We start from the raw sequence: 22,224 nt of genomic DNA on the forward strand, positions 1-22,224 counted from the left end.
TCAATATTTAGTCATCCTGCCCTATATATACCATAAGAGAGAAGATTGAATCTTCATAAACAAGGAGTCCTTCAATTTCTCAAAACAATTCCTTACAAACATTCTTCATGGCTGCTCAAAACCATGTACAAATCACCATCCCTGAAGAACGTGACAACCAAAACCAAAACCAAGTCCCTGAAGAGGATTTTGACTACTCCCAAAGGGCACAGTGGCTTCGAGCTGCTGTGATAGAAGCCAATGACGGATTGGTTTCAACTGCATCTCTGATGATGGGCGTTGGAGCTGTCCAAAAAGACGTTAACACCGTGATCCTTACCGGCTTTGCATGGTTGTTTGTAGGTGCTTGTAGCATGGCCATAGGAGAGTTTGTTTCTGTCTACGCTCAACTAGACACAGAGTTAGTAAGCGGACAGAATCATGGACAGCAAGAAGACGATCAAGACAAGAAGGAAGGGCTGCGAAATCCATTTCTGGCAGCCATAGCTTCAGCTATTGCATTTTTACTCGGTGGCATAATACCAATTCTTGCTGCTGCATTTATATCTAACCATAAGCTGAGGCTAGCTGTGATTGTGGCTGCAGTTATCTTGGGCATTGTTAGCATTTGGATGAATTGGTTCCTTTTTGGGAAGAAGTCGTACGGTGAAATCTTGTGCCAGAGTTTTAATTGGTGGCTGGATGACTATGGCCATTACCTTTTGACTGACCAAACCGATAGGCTCTACTGGCGTGGGGATGTGTTAGGAAATTTTTATTCCTGTCCCTTCACCTAGTTCAGAATCTTACCTAGTTCAGAATCATCTTATGTTGCACTGTTGATTACATTTTGTGGATAATACTAGAATAAATGTGAGAAATCTACTTCTGATATGTTTCTGGTGTGCTTAAGAATGATATTTATATGTTTTCTGGATTTTATATTGCTGGAACTTGAAAGACTAGCTATAAAACAGGTCCTTGCATCTTCGATACGCTAGCCTTGTTGCTACATGCTAGATGGGACATCATCATCAACACCTGTCAAAATCTTACATAAAATTGTTTAAGCACTTCCAAGAAAATTGCAGGTATTTTATAGACTATAAAGTACTCCATTCCATAAACACCGCAATCCTAAAAGTTGCCTCACTACTCCTCTACTTGCTGCTATTTCCCAAAATAGTTCTTTCTCTCTATTATAATTTTCAGCTCACCGAGGATATGACCTTGATAGGAGGGTGTGGAGGTCTAGAATTAGGGTAGAAGGATAGTAGGTAGTCGGGCGTTCTTTCCCGGTGTATTATTCTTGTATTTTCGCATTCTTAGGTTCTATTACTAGTTCTTCTTGAGCCTCGTTTGTTCTTTCTTAGTTTTTTTAGACTATTACCTTGATGTTGTTTATGCTTGTTGCTACTATTTACTGCCTTCCTTTTTCACCTTTCTTTCTGCGTACACTCTACACTCTCCAAACCCCACCTGTGGGATCACACTGGGTTGTTGTTCTCTTTCTGCAATTTGGTCCATATGCCACTGTGAGATACCAGCTGAAATTGTGTTGAATTAAAGCTAATCGAACAGTAACAGTGTAGACCCCTTTGTCTATCACTAACCTTTCCCTTACCCTGCTATCCCACATTACTAAGAAGCCTCCACTCCTTCCACTTGATTCCAAATACCCTGCTTCTCATCCCTTTATTCTCGTACTTTAAAACCCCACTTTTAGGTGTTGGAAATAATTTCTTTTTGTGAATTGGAAATCCTGACTCAGCTACGGAGACTGCAGGAAAACTAAATTCTTGCATGTCAAATATCACCACTTAGTGAATATGTATATAAGGTTCATTGACAAGGATATCAAATCCTTAGGCAGATTGAGCATCAGCATTGCTTCTTCACATTAACTTATTCTTGCTCTCTCATAATAACAGGTTTTAGACTAGCTAAACATATAGTAGTAAACAGAAATTTTTAAGTTACTGTCCTCAATTTTACCCAAAGCTTTCAAGTGCGAGCATGTCCTCATTCTAAACACGACTTTTGGTAATTCAGAATGTAAAACAACAAAGGTACTTAAAACACGTTAAAAGAAGGGGAAAGAATGTGCGTGCCATCTCAAACCAAAATAATTACCCGCCCACACCCCTATTACTTTCGTTCCCCCACGGAAAAATCAAAACTATTTACCTGAGATGCCCCCAAAATTATAATACCAACATGGTATATAAATATACTGAGATGGTATCATGGAAGACTGCTCAGCCCTCCTCTTAGTCCTCCATGATACCATCATGGTATGTAAATATATTGAGATTGTATTATGGATAATCATGTTTATTTATTTAAAAAGACACACTTTTCTCGAAAAAAACCTCTTATACCATCGTCTTATATACATATATTGTGATGGTATCATGGAGAACTGCTTCAGTCGTTCAATAAGACACTCCTCGAGGACCATGATACCATCGTGGTATATAAATATACTGAGATAGTATCATGGAGGACTGTTTCAGTCTCACGAAGGAAGGGGTTCGGGCGAGGGGGTATGTCGGGTAAATATTTCTAGCCGGCTGGGTTAGAAGCGAAATTACTTTAGGAGGGGCATAGAACGGGTAAATATTTTATATTTTAGGGGATTTGGTGTTGTTTTTCCTTAAAATAAAAGAAACAGACATAGATACTTGACTTTTTAAGTCATGGTCTAAACATGACAACTACTAGTAGCTAATCAACGAGAATAACTAAACATGCATGTTGCCGTCCAAAAGCAACCAACTAATGACCATTAACTAGTTCAACAATTCTTTGCTTGAGACATCCACAAATCTGAATCCTAGGGACCCCAATTTCTCCTCAACCCACTTCCTCAGACCTCAATACATACAACACCCCAATTTTCTAACTTTCTCCGTCCTGCAGCCAGATTTGTTTTTCACTTTCTACTTCTACTACTCGTATATCTTATACTCCCTCTGTCCCATTTTATATGAAGGTTGGTTGATTTGGCACCGAGTTTAATAAATATGGGAAGACTTTTGAAATTTGTGATTCAAAATTAGCTTTAAATATTTGTGTGGTTGTAAATCATAAGTTACATTATTTCCAAATATAGAAATGTCATTCTTTTAAGGACTGAATAAAAAGGAAATAGTGCCATATAAAACGAGATTGAGGGAGTATGTGTTTTACCCCAAGCACAGAGCTTTGGTTCACAACCTTAGTTGCAGACCAGATTCAATCTATAAACGTCTCCTTATAGCTCTAAGTTATGTATCCTGTAATTGGTAATTATGATTTATTTAAGAAATCAATATCAAAAATCTTTATAAGGAACAGCAATATGCTTCCAAGCAAATTTATATTATTCTCGCCTGCGTAAGTAGTTGGTGATTAAGTTATTTCGAATATTAATCATCATGCATCCGCCATTTCGTCATCTCACGATCACTTAACAAGATTTTGAACATTACAACAATTTTATCAAGATGTTCCATTTTACTTGTGTACGCAAATGGTGCTAGCTAGGCAAATAAGGTAGTACCTCATGTAAGATCCTGATAGTAAGTTGCCAGTCTTTTTACTGAAATGAAAGAGAACCCTCAAACGGCCTGAATTCCATGTCATTTGCCCCAAAAACCAAAGTAAACTATGAGGACCAATTATTGTAATACAAAACCATGTCTCTGAAATTCATTCAACTTCCATAACGGTAAAAGGTATTGAATAAGTCTTTACATTTGCTTCGACATCATTTCTCAACCGTCCTATTCCACAACATCAAATCTCTCTTATTATGCCTTTACATCTTGATATACAAAACAAAAAGCATCTGTAACGTGATGTACAGGAACTTTAAATTTCGCAAGAATCTAGTTGCGCATAATTTAATTAGGATTTACCAGGCCAAATAAGTTCACTTTAAAAGTAATCTTTCTCACGAAGTGCAGTAAATGAACTTCCCATTCAGCACCTAAGCAGGCTAGTCGTAGCTGGACGAACCTGGGACTTAAGCTAGTCACTAACACGTACATGATGATATAAAGACGGGGAGAACTGAACTAATATGATTTGCCAAACAGGATTACTAATGAAGAAATAAACAACCCCTACTTAGATACCCAAAAAAAAAACTAAAAAAAATTTAAATACCAACACCCAACAACTCAAAATCTCTTGCAAGCATCACGATTGAAGGCAATTGCCAGCATTAGTAAATTCACTGTCGTCAAAAATCAGAGCATAGAGGTCAGAGATCAAGCTTATGAAACAAGGAACCTTGAAAGGACCGAGTCAAAAAATTGGCAGCCAAACACACAATCCTGTCGCTAATTTCCGGGAGAGAAACGACAAGTTTATCATAGAGGACTAAAGTTAGAGTTCTCCAAGGGCCACAAAGCTTCAATATAATTTGGCAGAAAAAGAACAAAAATGTGTATATATAAGCAACGATATAGATAAAAGATCATATATGGCTCATTTATGTATTCAAGACTGTAAGCAGCACAAGGGAAATGGATCTGAAGCTACAGTAAGATGAAGAAGCTCCCAGCACGATATACACAGAAAGCACAACAAGGGAAAAGATATTCCAAGCTCCAAAAATATTTCCTCAAAATTAAATTTTGAATTGCTTCCCAAAAAAGAGTAAGGGAGCCAAGAAATGCACTAGAAAAACAATAATTAAAAGACTCAAAAGAGCACTTCCCTCTTCAATGCACAGGTGACACGGAATAGGTCAAAGTTTCCAATTGGAGTTAAAAACAGAACTATCTGCCACACTTAGAAAAAGAGACCAAGAACCAGGAGCTGATTGGAAATGAAGTCTAGCTGAAATTGGTTTTGCACTCACTTGGGTCTTGATACAGAGAACAGGACTAGAAGAAAAGAACAAAAACCTTCCCCATGAAAGAGCAACACCAAAGCAGAACAAATTAATGGACCCCAATTGCTGCTCTTCAAGAGTATCTAAACATCTTGCCATCTAACAGGAAACTAACTCTTGCACCGACGATCCTTCCATGCAGAAGCATTCTCACTCGTCTAAATGCTTCCGCAATTACAAAATTTAAATGCACAAAACTAGCAAGAGAGCCAATATGTATCCAAAAAAGGCCAAAGGAACAAAATAGCCTGCCAAAAGGTCAACAAAATTAATATCATAACAGCTGAGAACCCAGAATGGACTAATGGAGGGTTAATGGAATAATTACCTGGTTAACTCCATTTTAACTGTTAAGATTTTACAAAGAACACAACAAAAAGGCCACTCCTAGTCCAGCTCTACATTCCGATTAGACATGAACACCTGCTGGGCCAGGTATTTGATCACCAGTACTAAATTCAGGTTATTCATCAGACCCATCATTTCACAAGGCAAAGTTTCAGAGGTGCAGGTTCCATGCAATCATTATGAATCCAGCACCAAACAACAGTTTTCAAATTTCCAAACCAAGTAAGCAAATAACCAGCAACCATAGTGGCATTCGAAAGTGTGAGGCCAAATTCAAATTTGCAAATTAAGCAAGCATAAGATCCCAATCAAACCATGTTATCGAACATTTACGGACATAGAACAGTAGTTTATAACAGCCAGGTTTCATGAACTCAAACGATTCCGCTGACAGGCCAGGGAAACAAGGCACCAAGAAGACATACACCAAAACATTTGTATCCAGCTTGTAGGACTTTTAACTCTTCAGCTGCATCAGAAAGATACAAAATTTAATCAGCTCTCAAGTAAGAGATACCATGAACATCAGACTGAAACTCAAAAAATCTAAAAACCTACCACAATTTAAAGTATCAGCCTCGATAGCCTCCAGAACTGCGACGATCATATGGCCCGGAACGATCACGATCACGGCCAAAACGTTCACCTCCTTCACGATCACGACCACCACCATCTCTGCTGCTGCGGCTTCCATATCGATCACCATTCCTGTCAGGTCCACCTCTACCACCACCACCTCCGCCACCATACCTACCACCTCTACCCCCTTCACTAGGGCATTCTCTAGCAAAATGTCCTGGCTTACCACAATTATAGCAATCTCCACCACCAGATCCCCGCCCACCTCCATAATCACGGCTACCGCGATCACGACCACGATCTCGGTCACGGTCACGGGGTCGATCACTACCAAAATCTCTGCCTGAACCTTGTTGAGGCGAGGCCTTGTCTACAGTAATAGCACGGCCGTCTAAGTCCATTCCGTTCATTGCATCAATGGCATCTTCCATTGCTCTCTTTTCATCAAATGTAACAAACCCAAATCCACGAGATCGGCCAGAGAACTTGTCAAGTACAACCTGAATCAACAAAGAATAGAGGCATACGAACATTGGAATTTAACATTTAACATAAGGAAAAGAGAGAGTGGGAAATGAAAAAAGAAAAAGAGAGGAAACGGAGGTAGACAACTGACAACTACTATTTTAACTCTCATTGCAGACTTCATAACACACAGAAACCTTCTAATGAATTACAGAAGTTTGATAAGAAGAACTCATATTCTCGTTTATTCTCCTATCAACACTTAAATTTTGATACTTGTCTGATGTAGTACCTTAAGTTGCATTTTCCTAAATTAATGGACTATCTCTTTCCTATGAGTTCTATGTTTTCATTCTGGCTTGAAATAAAGCTCTATGAAAGTTCCAACTTTGCAAAACTTTTGATTGGCTTGCAAGCAAACGAAAACCTTTGCCACAATCCCCTGACCATGGGTAAAAAGACACTAATTTGCCTTCACTTTACTCATTCAAAGTGCAAGAGTAAGAAATTACTCAGAAGATTTGAATTGTTCACCCAAAGAGGTCAAAATAGGTGCATTACCAGGCATGTAGAAGGGAGAGAAAACTAAAGTAGTCAAAACCCTCATCCCTCCTTGAAAAGGAAGGAGTTTGCAAGTAAGAACGTGGTCTATTCCTGGTACAAAGGATAGGGTGATATCCCGAACAACAAATGCTTGACATAAATGATTCGCCCAGCAGCAGCACACAGCAAACAATAAGAACAAAGAAAAGAGAAGCAAAAGAAAAACGATTCTCTGACAAATTAACCAATTGGAAAACAACCTAAAAACAAGCATCCTCACCTTTGCATCAACAAGATTGCCAAACTTCTCAAATGCGTCTTTTAATCCTCGATCAGAGGTAGACCATGACAAGTTACCGATAAAACAGCGATATTCATCATCCTCCGACATTTCTGAAAAAGGAAGACAGGAAAAGTGAGGTTGGGCAGGAATGAGAGAGAGGAAGTAAAGTCAATCCAAGAGCCACAACAGGTGCACGGAAAGATTAACTCAGTTATGATAATCAGGCCTGCTTATGTCGAGTTAACTGTTTAGCATGCTTTTCACCACATTAAATTGTGCAAAGCACAAAAATAGACAAAAACATGTAACCGTCAAAAGAGCAAAGACAATCGAGTCATTCTTCACATTAAGCATGAGGTGGATGCTTTGTTCAAATTGAACATGAGAACCAGTGATTAAAGGAAAATCATTATCTTTAATCCACCGATAAAGTACAAAATTGAAACACAACAGTACGGACAAGAGAATTATATCAAGAAATGAACATGGGCGTGTCAATTTTACATTTTTATGAAAACCCAAATCACCAATTGCCCTAATTAGCCATTAAATCTAATTGCATCAAGAGAAATACATCAAGAAAAGAACATGGGCATGTCAATTTCACATCTATATGAAAACCCAAATCACCAATTGCCCTAATTAGCCATTAACTCTAATTGCATCAAGAGAAATATATCAAGAAAAGAACAAAATTCCATATTTTCAAGAATACCCAAATCACCAATTGCCCTAATTAGTCATTAAAATTTCGAGAAATATATCAAGAAAACAACATGGGCATGTCAATTTCACATTTTAATGAAATCCCAAATCACCAATTGCCCTAAATAACCATTAAAGCTTTTGACTAGGCAAAATAAATTAGATCTTCAAGACAGACCGTAAAAGAAAATAGATACAAGTAAGAAACAAAAATTGCACGTAACGGTGACTAGAAATTAATGGCACCTTAGAGAAAATTAGGATCCGGAGAAGGAGACAAATGTGAGAGAGCGAGCGGCGGCTATACGCAGAGATGGAGAAAAGAAGAAATGCCCAATCTTGAAGAATACTTATTGTAGATCACTGTGTTCTTGTGGGCGCAACCCTAATTTTATTTTACACTGAGCCTGTTTGGATTCGCTTATTTTAGGTGTGAGAAAAGGCCATAAATAGTCCCTTGAGTAGGTCTAAAAAAACATTCCTTAATTATATACTTACCGATTTTAATTCTTTAACTATCCAAAAACTTATCAAATTTGGTCTCCATCTATTTTTTTATACAAACAGCGTACAAACTCATAAACCTTTATGAGATTAATCGTTAAACCATTCCTCAAACCTATATTTCTCTCTCCCTGCTTCTTTTTCGTCAAGTTCCTCTTGTTAAAAACAAAAAAACAAAAAAAAACAAAAAACCAAACTTACATTCCTTATGTTCCATAGGAACTTGGAGTCAAACCCGGATATGTTCCTTGGCATCAAAGGGCTTTACCACTAGACCACTGATATTTTTTGTTCATATACTTACATTGATTTAATTTATATTGTTTTTTCGCTCTAAAAACTGACTCACTCCGTCTCCATTGGTTTTTTTATAAAAAAAATAAAAAACAAAAATAAAAAACTGACGGACTCCATCGGTTTATTTTAGAAAATAATATAACAAATAATTATATTTTTTGCGCATTTTTATGCAAAAAATAATCGACGCAGTCCGTCGATTTTCTTAAAAAAAAAAAATTTTAAAAATTATTGAAAAAATCCGTTGGTTTTTACCAGTTTTTTAGTAGTGTTTGAGAAGAATGGTTATAGAAATTTTGTGTCTGAGTTAGTCTTTTCGAATTTTAGAGACTCGAGAGCGACACCAGTGCCAGAATGCTCTTTTTTTTTTTTTTTTTTTTTTTTTAAAGGAAAAAAACAAGAGGAACTTGAGGAAAAAGAAGTAGAGAGAGAGAGAAATATAGGTCTGAAGAATGGTTTAATGATTAATCTCATGAAGGTTTATGAGTTTGTACGCTGTTTGTATAAAAAAATAGACGGAGATCAAATTTGATAAGTTTTTGGATAGTTAAAGGACTAAAATCGGTAAGTGTATAGTTGTCACGACCCAACCCCGTAGGCCGTGACTAGTGCCCGATCTGGGCACCCAAACACACCTACCAAACGCTATCACAAGGTATATCAAACGCATCCAAGTATATAACGAGCCGAAGCAAAGGCCGTGTTCCAAATCTATATAATTTCCGGAAAAATTTCGGCGAATTTCCTTTGTTTTACGGACTATCCAAAATAACCTCGCGCGTACGTAAAATACCAACAAAGGCCACACGGGGCCGCAACACAACATATATACATATGCGGACCGGCCGCGGCGAATGGGATCGCCCAAGCACAACATATCCAAACGCCACCGTACAAAAGTAGGCACAACCCACAAAATATGTCCACAGACCTCTAAACAGACAGACAGAATCCTATGACGGGACAGGGCCCCGCCGTACCCATGAACAAATATATACAAATGCACGAACAATATATATACCAAAAATATAAGCTCCGGAAGGAGAGGAGCACTCCAAGTAGCAGAAGAGAGTGACCTAAAGCGGTGGATCACCACGCTGTGCGTCTGTACCTGCGGGCATGAAACGCAGCCCCCCGAAGAAAGGGGGTCAGTACGGAATATGTACTGAGCATGTAAAGCAGAAAACACAATAGGCAGAATCGTACTTTAAATAAGGAGTAGGAGCCATGGATACAGAACCGTAAACCACAAAACTTACCTTCGAACATAATTCATACAAGTTCATATCATATACCAATCGGACAATCATTCGGCAAGACGCGCGTATACACATAGCGTGTCCCGCCCTCTAGCGAGAGACTCGGTAGGTAAGATCATATCATCATCCCATATATACATACATACATATAGCGTGTCCCGCCCTCTAGTGAGGGACTCGGTGTATAGCGTGTCCCGCCCTCTAGTGAGGGTCTCGGTGTATAGAATCATGTCATCATCATATCATCATATACATAGCGTGTCCCGGCCCTCTAGTGAGGGTCTCGGTGTATAGAATCATCATATCATCCTATTATCACATATCATATTAGACTTCGAAACCCATGGTTACGTACCAAAATCATATGCATAGAAATCTTCATTTCAAGCTCGACAACGCTTAAATAATCATGCTCGGGGTTGAAATCATAGCCACATGAAGTTCTAAAAAAATAGGTCGTTGGAATCAAACATGGAAAAGTCGCGGAACCCACGGACGAGCGTCAACCCGGTCCCGGCCCGCCCGTGAAATCTAAGGTCACCATATGTTATCGAATCATTATTATGAACTCAAAGACAAGTAACCGACCGTACTTGAAATCGGGATTCTAGTCACATCAAGTTTTCCTCCGAACGTCACTCGGGAACAGGTCAAATAGAATTTTTGAAATCATAGTTACGTATAAAAAATCATATGCATGAAATCGTTGTCATAATCCGAAAAGATAAGTAAAATAGTCATATTTGAAATCGGAATAATAATTACAACATTTCCTTCCAAAAGTTATCGAAATTACATAAAAGGGCGTCGCGGGACCCACGACGGGTATAGACCCGAGCTGGGACCTCCTATGGAAAACATACTCTTCCTAGATCATACAAGCTTCTACGAAAATTTCGAAGCAATCCGAGCTTTCCTGTGAGAGTTATGGGCGTTCGTAGTTTTTGAATCACTAAAGAATATACTAAAAAAAAATCAGCTTTCATGGAACTTTTGCAACTTATAAATTTCAAGGTCATAAGGATCAAGGTTTTGTCATATCAACACAAGGATACCAAGGAACAAAAACGAAGTATAGACATGCTCGGATTGCGAGAAGAGAGTTTCCTCGAGGCTTGAATCATAGTCTATTTTAACTAAGGCATGCCAAGGAAGGAAGGTTACTTTACATACCTCAAACGCTCTCCAAAATGATCCGAACTCAAGCTAATCCAAACTATGATTCGGGCTGCCCACGATCAAAAAAAAAATACGCCATAAAATGCCAAACATTAGCTAAGGGCACTTAAGCCATTCATTCCAACTATTCTTTAAATTCTACAGAAAATTCGGATTTCCCCCGTAAACGTTATCCCGAGAATTTAACTCGCTCAAAATCAAAGCAACAACAACCACAATAACCAACCTCGCAACATCGATCATCAATTCGAAAAGGCAAAATAACAATAGTAACTCTCTTTTACATCATGGAGTACAACAACCACAACAACAAATGATTAATACACTAATTCCTTATGTTTATCCAAAATTTCCTTTTTTTCAATGTTAGACCACCATCATGAACAGCCATACTCCAACAAATATACTACATATATTGTACATAATCATAACTATAATCCTGCATTTCGACTCAACAAGAGCAGACCACGAAAATTACCACAAACAGCCCCCAAAATGTCACTACAAAACAGCCCCAAAATTTATAACAAGCACCCCCAAAACAACCACAAAATTCATCACAAAACAGCCATGAAATTCATTACAAAACAGCCACGAAATTCATCACAAAACAGGTCCCTAGCCGAGAGCAAACCCTGTTGTTGCTTTCCTCATTTTTAAGCCATGCTTTGTATCACAATCCACAATATAACGATAAAATTTTCATAGATATACGAATTACATCAAGCGTACAATAAGCCTTAGATCAAATTTGCCTACGATTCCCAACATCAATCTTGAGTTATAAATGCTCATTTCCAACTAGAATTCATAACGACGACGATTAAAACATTAAGCGATATTCATTCGTTCATTGTCATATAATATGACCTATTTCGACCAACACTACACATATACATAAATGGATAATTCTCAATCGTTCTTCACCTAACAATGATCATAATCAACTAACTAGGCATTAATTCATAAATTCAATCACAACACAACAACACCCATTTACACGGCTCAAGCTCCACATACACAACTCACTTCCAACATTTCATATTTCATGATTTTCCTCCAATTTAACATACTACAACAATAATATAACCTTCATAACACAAAAACAAGATCAAATCTTACCTTTTTCTCTTCAACTTCCACAAGCCTAGGGTTTCCAAAAGATGAGAAATAGTGGATTGATCGCTCCAACGATGGTTCCACGCTACTTAGGGACCTCAATATAGTGGATTTGCATCAACAAAATATTTTTGGAATGGCTCCAATTGATCTTCACTTTTTCTCTTTCCTAGCCGTGAGCCTCTCTTTGGGTCTTCAACTTCTCCCTTTTTTTTTTTCTAAGTGTATGGAATGATAAAGATGACTTAGAATTCATCCTTTATGCTTTAATATAGTTGCCCAGTGTCCTTGGCCCACACCATGTGTTGGACCAATTAAAATTGTCCACAAGGTGTGTGGGACCAATTCAAGCCACATGGCTAAAATGACCAATTTTCATGAATTTCAAACTTCCAAATATTCCACTTTTGGTCCCAAATTTTCCTAATTGTTCCATACCAACAAATTCGTGCACAACTTATATCTCAAAATAAAATCGAAGGTCAAAAATCCCGACCTTGCATCCCGGAACAGTTTTGTCCTTCACTTATCATAATTAGTCCGGATTGTTCCGATGTACTAAAATACGGGTTCTAACAATAGTTAAGGGACCATTTTAGACCTACTCCCATAGATAAGGGACTATTTATGGCCTTTTCTCTTTTAGGTGTTTCTAAGTCGAAATACTATTTGGGTAAGATAAAAAAAATGTTTTTAAACATTTATTTTAAGCCAAAATAATAAAAATAAGTTAAAAGTTATAAGTTGATATTTTTATTGTTTTTGGCTTATAAATTAAAAGGTATAAGCCCATTCTAACGGGCTCTTAGACCTCTTTGTACCAAAGATCGTTAAATAAAACAGGCATCCTAAAAATCAGTTTTTTTGGCAACATTTTTTAGATTGCATTTTGTCTTTTTTATAACATTTATTTTACTTGTAACAACAATAGTCATCTTCATAACACTCTTTTTGAAAAATTACTTCTCTGTAACAACTTCTTTTTTTAAAAATGTAATAATTATCTTTGTAAAAATAAAATCTCTAACATTATCAATAATAGATCTAGAGATATTGATCAAATATTTTGATAATTAATAATACCCAATTTATGATAAAGAAATTATATGAATATATTTTCATCATTAAAAGACTTTTCTTGGTATACAAAGAGTGCCGAAACTAAAATTTGGTATTATGGAGTATAAAATTTATCAGCACTTATAATTAAAGTGTTCTACGTACAAAGCTATTTATTTTGTATAAAGAATACGTACTAAAGTTATTTCAAAGACTTATTTGATTTGAATAGGCCTTGGATACCACTATGTAGTTATTAAGTTGTGGGATTAAACACACCATAGTAAATTCAAATACTGGTCCGTTTGTCATCAAACGCTCCCGTTTGTCATAGATTTTGAAAGAATTTTTTTTCAAAAATAAATTAAATATCTGTTTGGCCATAGAATTTCGGGAGATTTTGAAAACCAATCATCAAATGGGCAATTTGCACGATTGCCCTAATTGGGGGTGGTCTTTAATTTTTGTCCCTCAAATTGCTGGTCTTTAATTTTTGCCATTCGCCTAAAATACCCCGAGATTCTAGGCTCGGACTTTGACTCAATAAAAAAAAAATCGCAAGGCAGAGCTTCGTAGCAAAATTAGGCCTTAAGGCCTAACTTTTGTAGAATTTCAGCAGAGTAAAAAAAAAAAAAAAACTGCATTGCAAAATTTCGCAAGGCAAACTTTTTCCTGAAGGCAGAAGTAAAATTCTGCCTTAAACTCTACCTTAAGGCAGAAATTTAACCCCCTGTTTGGATGGTTGTTTCCCGTGGTTCATTATTGCATTGTTTTCTATGAAACTATGTTTCCATTGTTTCTAAAATTATGTTGTATGGAGTTGTAAACTCGTCGTAATCCCGTGGTTATATAACTATGAAAAAACTCAATTTTTATAACCACGGATTTAATGATTTTCGCGTGGTTACATATTTTATTTCCCCATTATAACCTCATTCCATCCACTTCTCCTCCGTCACACGCAAACCTACCCTACCCCACCAATCCCCACTCGCCACCACCCAACTCACCCTACCACCCGCCCCACCTCCACCCAACTCACGCCCTACCTTACCACCCACCACCCTGTGCCACCCACCCCAACCTTACCACCCACTACCCTCACCACCACCCACGCCCCACCATCCAACCCGACAATCACTCACCCCTACCCTACCATACCATTACCAGGGGCAGAGCCAGCCATTCGGGTGTGGGTTCGGCCGAACCCAATAGCTTTGGCCCGAACCATATATTTATATTAAATTTTTTGTCACATATGTACAAATTATTTATTTAGAGCCCAATAACTTTACAGAATTAAAATTCTGTATCCACAAACTTCAAATCCTGGCTCCGCTTCTGCCACTACCCCCACCCCACACCACCTACACCACCACCACCCAATGACCACCCTACCTACCACACACACACACAATACAATACCATACCATATTATACAATACGATGTTGTACATTATGAAACCATGTGTAACAACCATCCAAACAGAGGCTAAGGCAAAAATTAAAGACCAGCGCTTTTGGAGGGCAATCCATGCAAACTAATGTCGTCAAAATCCAAAATCTGCTTCGGACCTCTTTTGACTTAAATATAACCGTTGTCCATTTAAAAAAAAAAATCCCAAACTTTTATATTTTATAGAAAAAAGGTCCTCCATCTATTTATGACCCCAACTAATCTCTATCTACCTTTTCGCCATTGAATGCATGTCTTCTCTATAAACAAACGAGAGCACATCTTCCCCAGACTACCCTTGTTATTTTTTTTTTTTTGCATTGATAGATCGATGTAAATAATTGTAATTTGGCGAGTTGTAGTAGGTAGTAATTGTGTCATTAGCAATTGTTATAAAATAGAAAAAATTACCGTCAAATACCATTCTAGTTTACAAAATATGTACATAGTGTAAAAGTGTGTATAAAGTATACTAAATATACAGATACTATACATACTTATACATATAACTAGTGTTATTTGGCCAGGGCTTAAAACTTATATTAAAATTAAATTTGCAATAATTTTTTTTCCCACTCTTTGTGATATTAAGTTATTGAAAGATTAGTTCGACATTTTCTGCAAATTCCTAAAATTGAAGGCTCTCCAAAAATTTAAATTGCGGCAAAAGTATTTTAAAATTGAATGAAGACTTTTTTGTCCGTATTTTAGACTTCTTTTTAGCATTATTTATTTATTGCATTTTATTTAGATTTGACTTTGGAAATTTCTTGAGATCCAACTTAGCTGTAACATATGTGTGATTAGAAACACCATTATGAACTATAACACCTTCTTTCAAAAAGAAGAAAAATAATTTGTCTCAAGAGACATCAATTATATATGCTACATTTATTCTTTCGATGAGATGTTAGTACATGTTATTTTCATTTAAGATGTACAAACTACAAAGAAGATATGAAGAGAATTAATGACTTTTCTTAATATAATAAAATCCTTTTGCTTTCCAAAAATTTATCTGATGAGGAAATGACATTTCTTCTTGTTGTTAGCATATAAGTGGAACATTATTTTATAAAATGTACATTCTAATCATTTTTTAAACAAAAATAAAGTTTCAACGCTTCGTGCTTAATTTAATCATGTGTCCCTATGATAAACAGACACTGCCTAATCCTTTTTTAAACCCTCCCCACCCCCCACCCCCACAAAAAAAAAAGGAGGAAAAAAGACGATACTCAAAAACCTTAAATATGTTTGCTCCCTTTTGTTATGATTGTTTGATATTATTATTGCTTGGAAAACTAAAAAGTATATAATATTTAGATACACAGACATAAAATATTTCATTTTCTTTAATTATACACATCAGTTATAGTTGGGACGATTCTGAGGTTTTACAAGTTATTGAGGCTAATACGTATAATTAAAGGAGGTGACATATTTAAAGTAGTTAACTTATCTATGTAATAGACACTTGAGAATACACGCAAAAGTATTTTTAAAATTTAAATAGAAAATGTCTGATAGAAACATATTATCATGTGTTCGGGTGCTCAATTGAAATAAATCGTAATTTATGTGTTCAAATGAAATTTATTGACAAATTTTAAAAATGTATTAAGCCGATAAAGTAATATGTAGTACGAGAAAAATCTATATATAATATAAAGCTAGGCATAGACAAGGTGATGTGGCACCTCTCTATGACAAGCATTTGTATTTATCTTTTTTCTCCTTTTTTTGACATTTTTCTCAATTTTTATTGCATTTTTGGTTCATTTATGCTACTAACCTATGGATTAATAAAAGCCTCCTACAATAAATGCAGCACTCAATCCCATATCACCTTTGCATTAGTCTGAATAAGCCCACGATCATTGTTGCTCTTCATTGTACGTTTGAAACGTTTCTTTAGATTAATTAGGGGATGGCTGTTATGTTACTTAGAAAATGAAAGAGGAAAGACGTTAATTTTCAATGCTTTTTACATTCCAAACTATTCATACTTTCAAAGAGATTTTTAGCTATGGCTTGCAGCATTAAGGATAATATGCCTTTTAAATTGCTTTTCTATTTCTATTTATAGTTTACTACGCAGGCCTTACTATGCATTTGTCTGGGACTCATGTTATCAAATTCAATTTTACGTCAGGTGAGTTTTTTTGGACTCTCTGTTTATGTTTTTTTTTTTTTTTTAAATTTCTAGAAAATTATTATTTTATTCTTTATACATGGATGTGATTTTTTGGTTTGCAGATTGGAAATAGGTGAGTAATGAGTTTATATATGGATGCAATATTCTCCTATTTTGTTTTTTGGTGATTTTATTTACTATTATTTTTTCGATTATTATAATTTTTATTTGTGTTATCCTCTTCTTCTGTTTATTTTGATCTCTAATGAGTATGAGCTTTCTTTAATGGAAAACAAGTTTCTCCAGGTACTAAAGTTTTTGAACAATTTGTACTTCTCATTCCTCTATCTTGTATTTTTGTAGTTAGTGTAAGCATGCTTTTGTTGCTTAGCTAACTGCTAAGGTTGGAAAATATATCAACAACAGTAGGTGAAGATGTTATTTTAAATTAGCATTACCAAATAAATCTACATCTTTTCAATGGAAAGAAATTAGTAAATGATAAATTCCAAAATTATCAAAAGGATTCTAAATGAAATTAACCTTGAAAATTCGTCCTACTTAATTCTTTCTCCTTTTTCCAATGATATTTGTATGTTGAATTCTTAAGAAAATGTTTTAAAAGAACGAGCAATTTTTTTTTTAGATTTAATGAATTTTAGTATAGTTTCGGTGATTTTGAAGATGAAAAAGAGTAGCTTTAGTGTGGAGTTGTTGGTTATAAAAATGTGATGCCGGTGAAAGAAGAACAAGAAAAAGTAAATACTCTTTCTTAAAATGAAAGGGCGAGGAAGCAAGAAACAAGAAGAAGAGAAGAAAAGGGGAAAGAAAGGTAGAAGAAAGGAAAAAGATAAGACAAAAATTAATCGAAGAGATTCTGTTTGTGTGCTTTTCTCCCTTTTCCTTATTACTTTTGTAGGACCGTTATTGTTGCAGCATTTTTCCTTTTAATTTGAAGATTTTTAAAACGGAGAAAGAATTAAAATGTAAATCTTGAAAGGTGGATACATACTCAATATATTAAGATGAACAAAGAAAAACTATGTTTAAAATTTATATGCATATCGGCATAAAAAGATTAAAACCTGTAAAATAAAATGAACAAAGGAAAATATGTTTAAACGATGTTCCACTTATATAGATTATTATATTACTAGATAAAATTCAAGTATTTTTGGAACATTAAAAGCCCATAATTGTTAAAAAATAAAGAAAATGAATAAAACTAAGCGACAATAATAACATGCTTTAGAACATAAAATCTAATCCATTGAATTTGAGGACTAAACAACATTTCATTGTTTTTATTACTCGAATATTTAAAAAATATTTCATAAATTCAATAAGAGTTTTATAATTGCGCGTAGTGGTGGATCCAGAATTTTCACTTAGGGTGTTCGGAATAATAACTGGACCTAGATATACACTGTAATATATGTTCAGGGTGTTCAAAGTTAATATATGTACATGAACACAGAAAATTTACCTTAAATATACACTGTAATTTTTTGTCCAGAGCGTTCGGGTGAACACCCTGGCCTCTTACTGCATCCGCCCCTGATTGCGCGAAACGCGAAACAATTCACTAGTAAGGCATATAAAAGAAGCTATAGTACATTCCACATCATCTTCTCTAGTAGTATCTATCTATATATATAATATAAAGCTAGGCATAAATAAGGTGATGTGGCACCACTCTATGGCCACCATTGGCATTTATCTTTTTTGTCAATTTTTTGACATTTTACCTCATTTTTCTAATTAAAAAAGATATATAATCATGGAAAATTCCTAATTCAATACAAGCATTAAAAGATTACTTATTGCAATTTGATACTCAATGTTCAATTCTCTAATTATGGAGGAAAAGGAACGCATACCGTCTCCATTTTGAGTCAATAATGAAGGGATTGATGAGGCATTTTCTTCCATTTTTTAGGATTAGTAACTCTCACTATATACTTGCTAACTCAATTGTAACTTACATTTCATTTAAGCCACTAAACCTCTTAATTATCAAATACTCCATTTAACCCATAGTAACCTCTTAGGACTCCAATGGTCTGACAGGCTCGGCTAGAAAAAAATCATGGGAACAACAATTTATATCTATATATATACTAATCTTAGGAATTGGCAAGATGATGTGGCACCTCTATATGATCAAGAAATCTATTTATCTTATTTCTCATTTTTTGGCATTTTATTTCCATTTCCCTGTTTGATAACTATTTTCTAATTCCAAAACAAAATGATGCAAATGGTTATAACAGTGGACACCATTCATTTTGCTTCAATTAGTATTAAACAACATTAAAAGCAGTCCTCCCATAATCTCCATTAAAAGAAAAAGTAACGACAAACCTCTTTGTCTTCCACTGAATTTATGTATAAAATGGAAGTATCCAAAGGATAAGGACAAACCAAAACCCCAAGGCCCCTTAGGCTTCAAATCCGTCTCCAGTTCCCTTTGGATATCATTAGGTAATTTTTTTTTTTGAAAGCCTCCAATGCTATGTGTAATAAAGTGCATCCGAGCTTGGTATGGTAAATTATGTGGTTCTTCTTGTGTTGGCATGATGGAATAATCCCATGTTGGATTTGTTTTCAGTATGTAAAATGTTAGTAGTTCTTTTGCTATTGATGATGACTATCTTTTTGTGGTGGTGTTTAATGTGTGTTAGATATATGGTAGTTTTGATTGGCAATTAATTTAGTATGTAATGTTATGTGGTTTAATCATTTTACAAACAGAAAGTTTGAGATGATGCATGATTTGAGAAATTCATTATACCGTTTCTCAGTTAATCTTTTGCCATTTTTCTTAGTCTATCTTTTATTAGAAAAATAATAAAATATAATGAAATGTAGTAAGAGCTGTGTAAAGAAAAAAATAATTTATTATTGCAATTTCTAAATTGTTCGGAGTTAAGATTAGGGGGCGGGAACAGAAGGGCGGATGAAAAGTAAAAGGAAAATTGCCAATATGTACAGTAGAGTCAAGCTTATTTACCAATACGGCCAAAATATACAAAACTTATACATTGATTATGTATATTATAAAAACTTATACACTGATTATGTATATTATATGTATAAGTATGTATATTATATGTATAAATATATAAATAAAATACATTTGGGCAAATATTGTAAACTAAATCACCCAAAGGCATTAGGCTATAAAATTCCCAAAAGTAAAAGGATGATAATAATGGAAAGAGAAGGAAAAAGAAGAAATATTTAGGCAGGGAGAAAAAGGTAATTGTAAAATTAACAGAGAAAATCCTCATGATTCTGCCAACGAAGATAACAATTTGGCATTGTTTTCTTCATTTTTTTCTACTTTAATTGATTTCTTTTTCTTATATTTTTAAAATTTAACAAGTGGAAAAAATCATGCAGTCAAAACATATTTACATATTTATATATTAGAAAATATAAGAAATAAATATACATATAACCAGATATCTTCTAAACAAAGTAATATAACCAACGTAAAGTTTCAAAGAATAATTTAATAAATTGTGTTTTTCATATGAATGTCTTGCCTTTTATATTTGTTAATTTTTTGTATTTTGTATGTATTTAGTAGAAGTTATAAATTAACAAGAATTTTCATAGGATATATGAACTAATTTTTTCCGTTCTCTTAACCGCATGAAGCGCGACAAATTCACTAGTAAGTAATAAAGGACAACTATAACATTGAATTTGAAAGAGAAGCCTTTTAGTTACTAATCATTAATTAGAATTTAACTGAAGGACGACAAAATCTTTAGACTCTCCCTTATTAGAAGTAGTAATATATATACCTACACCTATAATATACATGTAGTAATATATATACCTACACCTATAATATACATACCTATACATTTAATATACATACATATACGACTACCAAAGTGTATAGGGAGTGTATATATACTTTAGCCGTGTTTGGTAACTGGATGGCCGAGGGGTACATTTAGGTAAGTTCCCCATTAAAGTATTGTGTTATAGATTTTGGATATGTATTACCAGTTCATTATAAAAATATTAACTTTGTGTCAAACTTATCTGTACATAGGATTATGGTTTATGATAATGATAATGAACTTCATCAATAGAGGTTCTACATAATTTGAGATTAACAAGTATATTTGTTTAGCACGATTGGTATTCTTGATAGTTTTTAGAATCTATGGATATAAGTCATGTTTTGTGTTTTTTTTTTCGGGAATTTTTTTTTTGAAATATGTTCTGAAAAACTATTTTCAACTTCAGTCCAAACTTCACCCAAATAATTTTTTTCTGAAAAAATGGGGAATGTATCTTACTAGGCTAATTTTTTAAACTCTTCTTATTTGATTTGCTTGTCATTTGTTATTCGAAACCATCCATCCGATTAATTCGGATTAGCATATTGGTTGACCAATTAAGAAAAGTAAAATGCCCAATTTCGAAATCTCTGTTAGAAAAAGCAATAAGCTACTATTTTTCTTTTTAGGAAATTAATAATTCAATAGTAAAAAATAAATAGTATCTGAAAATAAAAGTCTCTTTCTCGGATCTATTCTTCATCTTACTAAAATATTGGATACAACAATATTAAAATATTTGATACAACAATATTAAAATATTTGATACGTATTGTATCAAACTCGAAAAACTTGCATCAGTGTAATTGATTCCCTCCTTCGTTGCTACTTCGAAGCAAATAGATACTACTAAAGTTATAGGTACAATCAGGTTATTACCAACCATGATCAAGATTGGACCACATATTAAGGAAATTGAATTACTTGCAAGGGTCACGGATTTTGAAATATCATGTCCAGAATACAATTAGGTAGAAAAGTGGGTAAAGGTACTAAAATGTTAATTTGGGGTATAACATTTGGTGTCTAATTACCGCAGTTAGCGCCATTGATTGTCATTCTGTTAGCTTTCTGCTATTTAAGACATGCTGCAGAAGTGATCCTTCTTGCTTTCCAATTTCATTCTTGTACCTATTTATTTTATTATTATGCTTTACAAATTCTTCACAAAAAAGAGAGAAAATCGGCAAGGACATAAACTTAATTATTCCATAATTCAATAAGTGACTTGAATAATAATTTATTGCAAAGTGACAATTGAGGCCTAAAGGTGTTATATATATTTTGGTTGCCAACATAGGAGGTGGTTCTAGAGTCATGATGAGTTGATGCCAAACGAGGTTAAGATAGAATTTTTCAAGAATTATGGGTTAGTTTGAATAAGTTAATTTAAATAATTCTTCTAAGATGAAGTTATAATAAGATAATCACACAATTAATTCCTCAATTATTGGTGAATTCTAGTCTTTGTGATATTTGGATAATCATATATTTTAACCGCCAACTAATTAAAATACAAATTTTTAGTCATTTTATGTAGGAAATACGTTATTTTAAGAACTAT

The 22,224-nt window shown here is 34.6% G+C and overlaps 1 protein-coding gene and 1 pseudogene across 1 annotated transcript; one reads left to right on the top strand and one right to left on the bottom strand.

Annotated features, from left to right (window-relative positions):
* Positions 1-38: 38 nt before the first annotated feature.
* Positions 39-2,094, top strand: LOC132062773 (vacuolar iron transporter homolog 4-like; annotated as a pseudogene).
* A 3,380-nt stretch (positions 2,095-5,474) lies between these two features.
* Positions 5,475-8,195, bottom strand: LOC132064644 (glycine-rich RNA-binding protein RZ1A-like). The gene is made up of 4 exons (XM_059457705.1): positions 8,034-8,195; positions 7,080-7,192; positions 5,771-6,291; positions 5,475-5,681 (listed from the first exon to the last, which is right to left on the bottom strand). Exons 2-3 carry the CDS (start codon positions 7,188-7,190, stop codon positions 5,785-5,787), a joined length of 618 nt encoding a protein of 205 aa, XP_059313688.1. The 5' UTR covers positions 7,191-7,192; positions 8,034-8,195; the 3' UTR covers positions 5,475-5,681; positions 5,771-5,784.
* Positions 8,196-22,224: the final 14,029 nt, after the last annotated feature.

Source organism: Lycium ferocissimum, chromosome 7 (genome assembly GCF_029784015.1).
Source record: "Lycium ferocissimum isolate CSIRO_LF1 chromosome 7, AGI_CSIRO_Lferr_CH_V1, whole genome shotgun sequence".
Classification (NCBI taxonomy): domain Eukaryota; kingdom Viridiplantae; phylum Streptophyta; class Magnoliopsida; order Solanales; family Solanaceae; genus Lycium; species Lycium ferocissimum.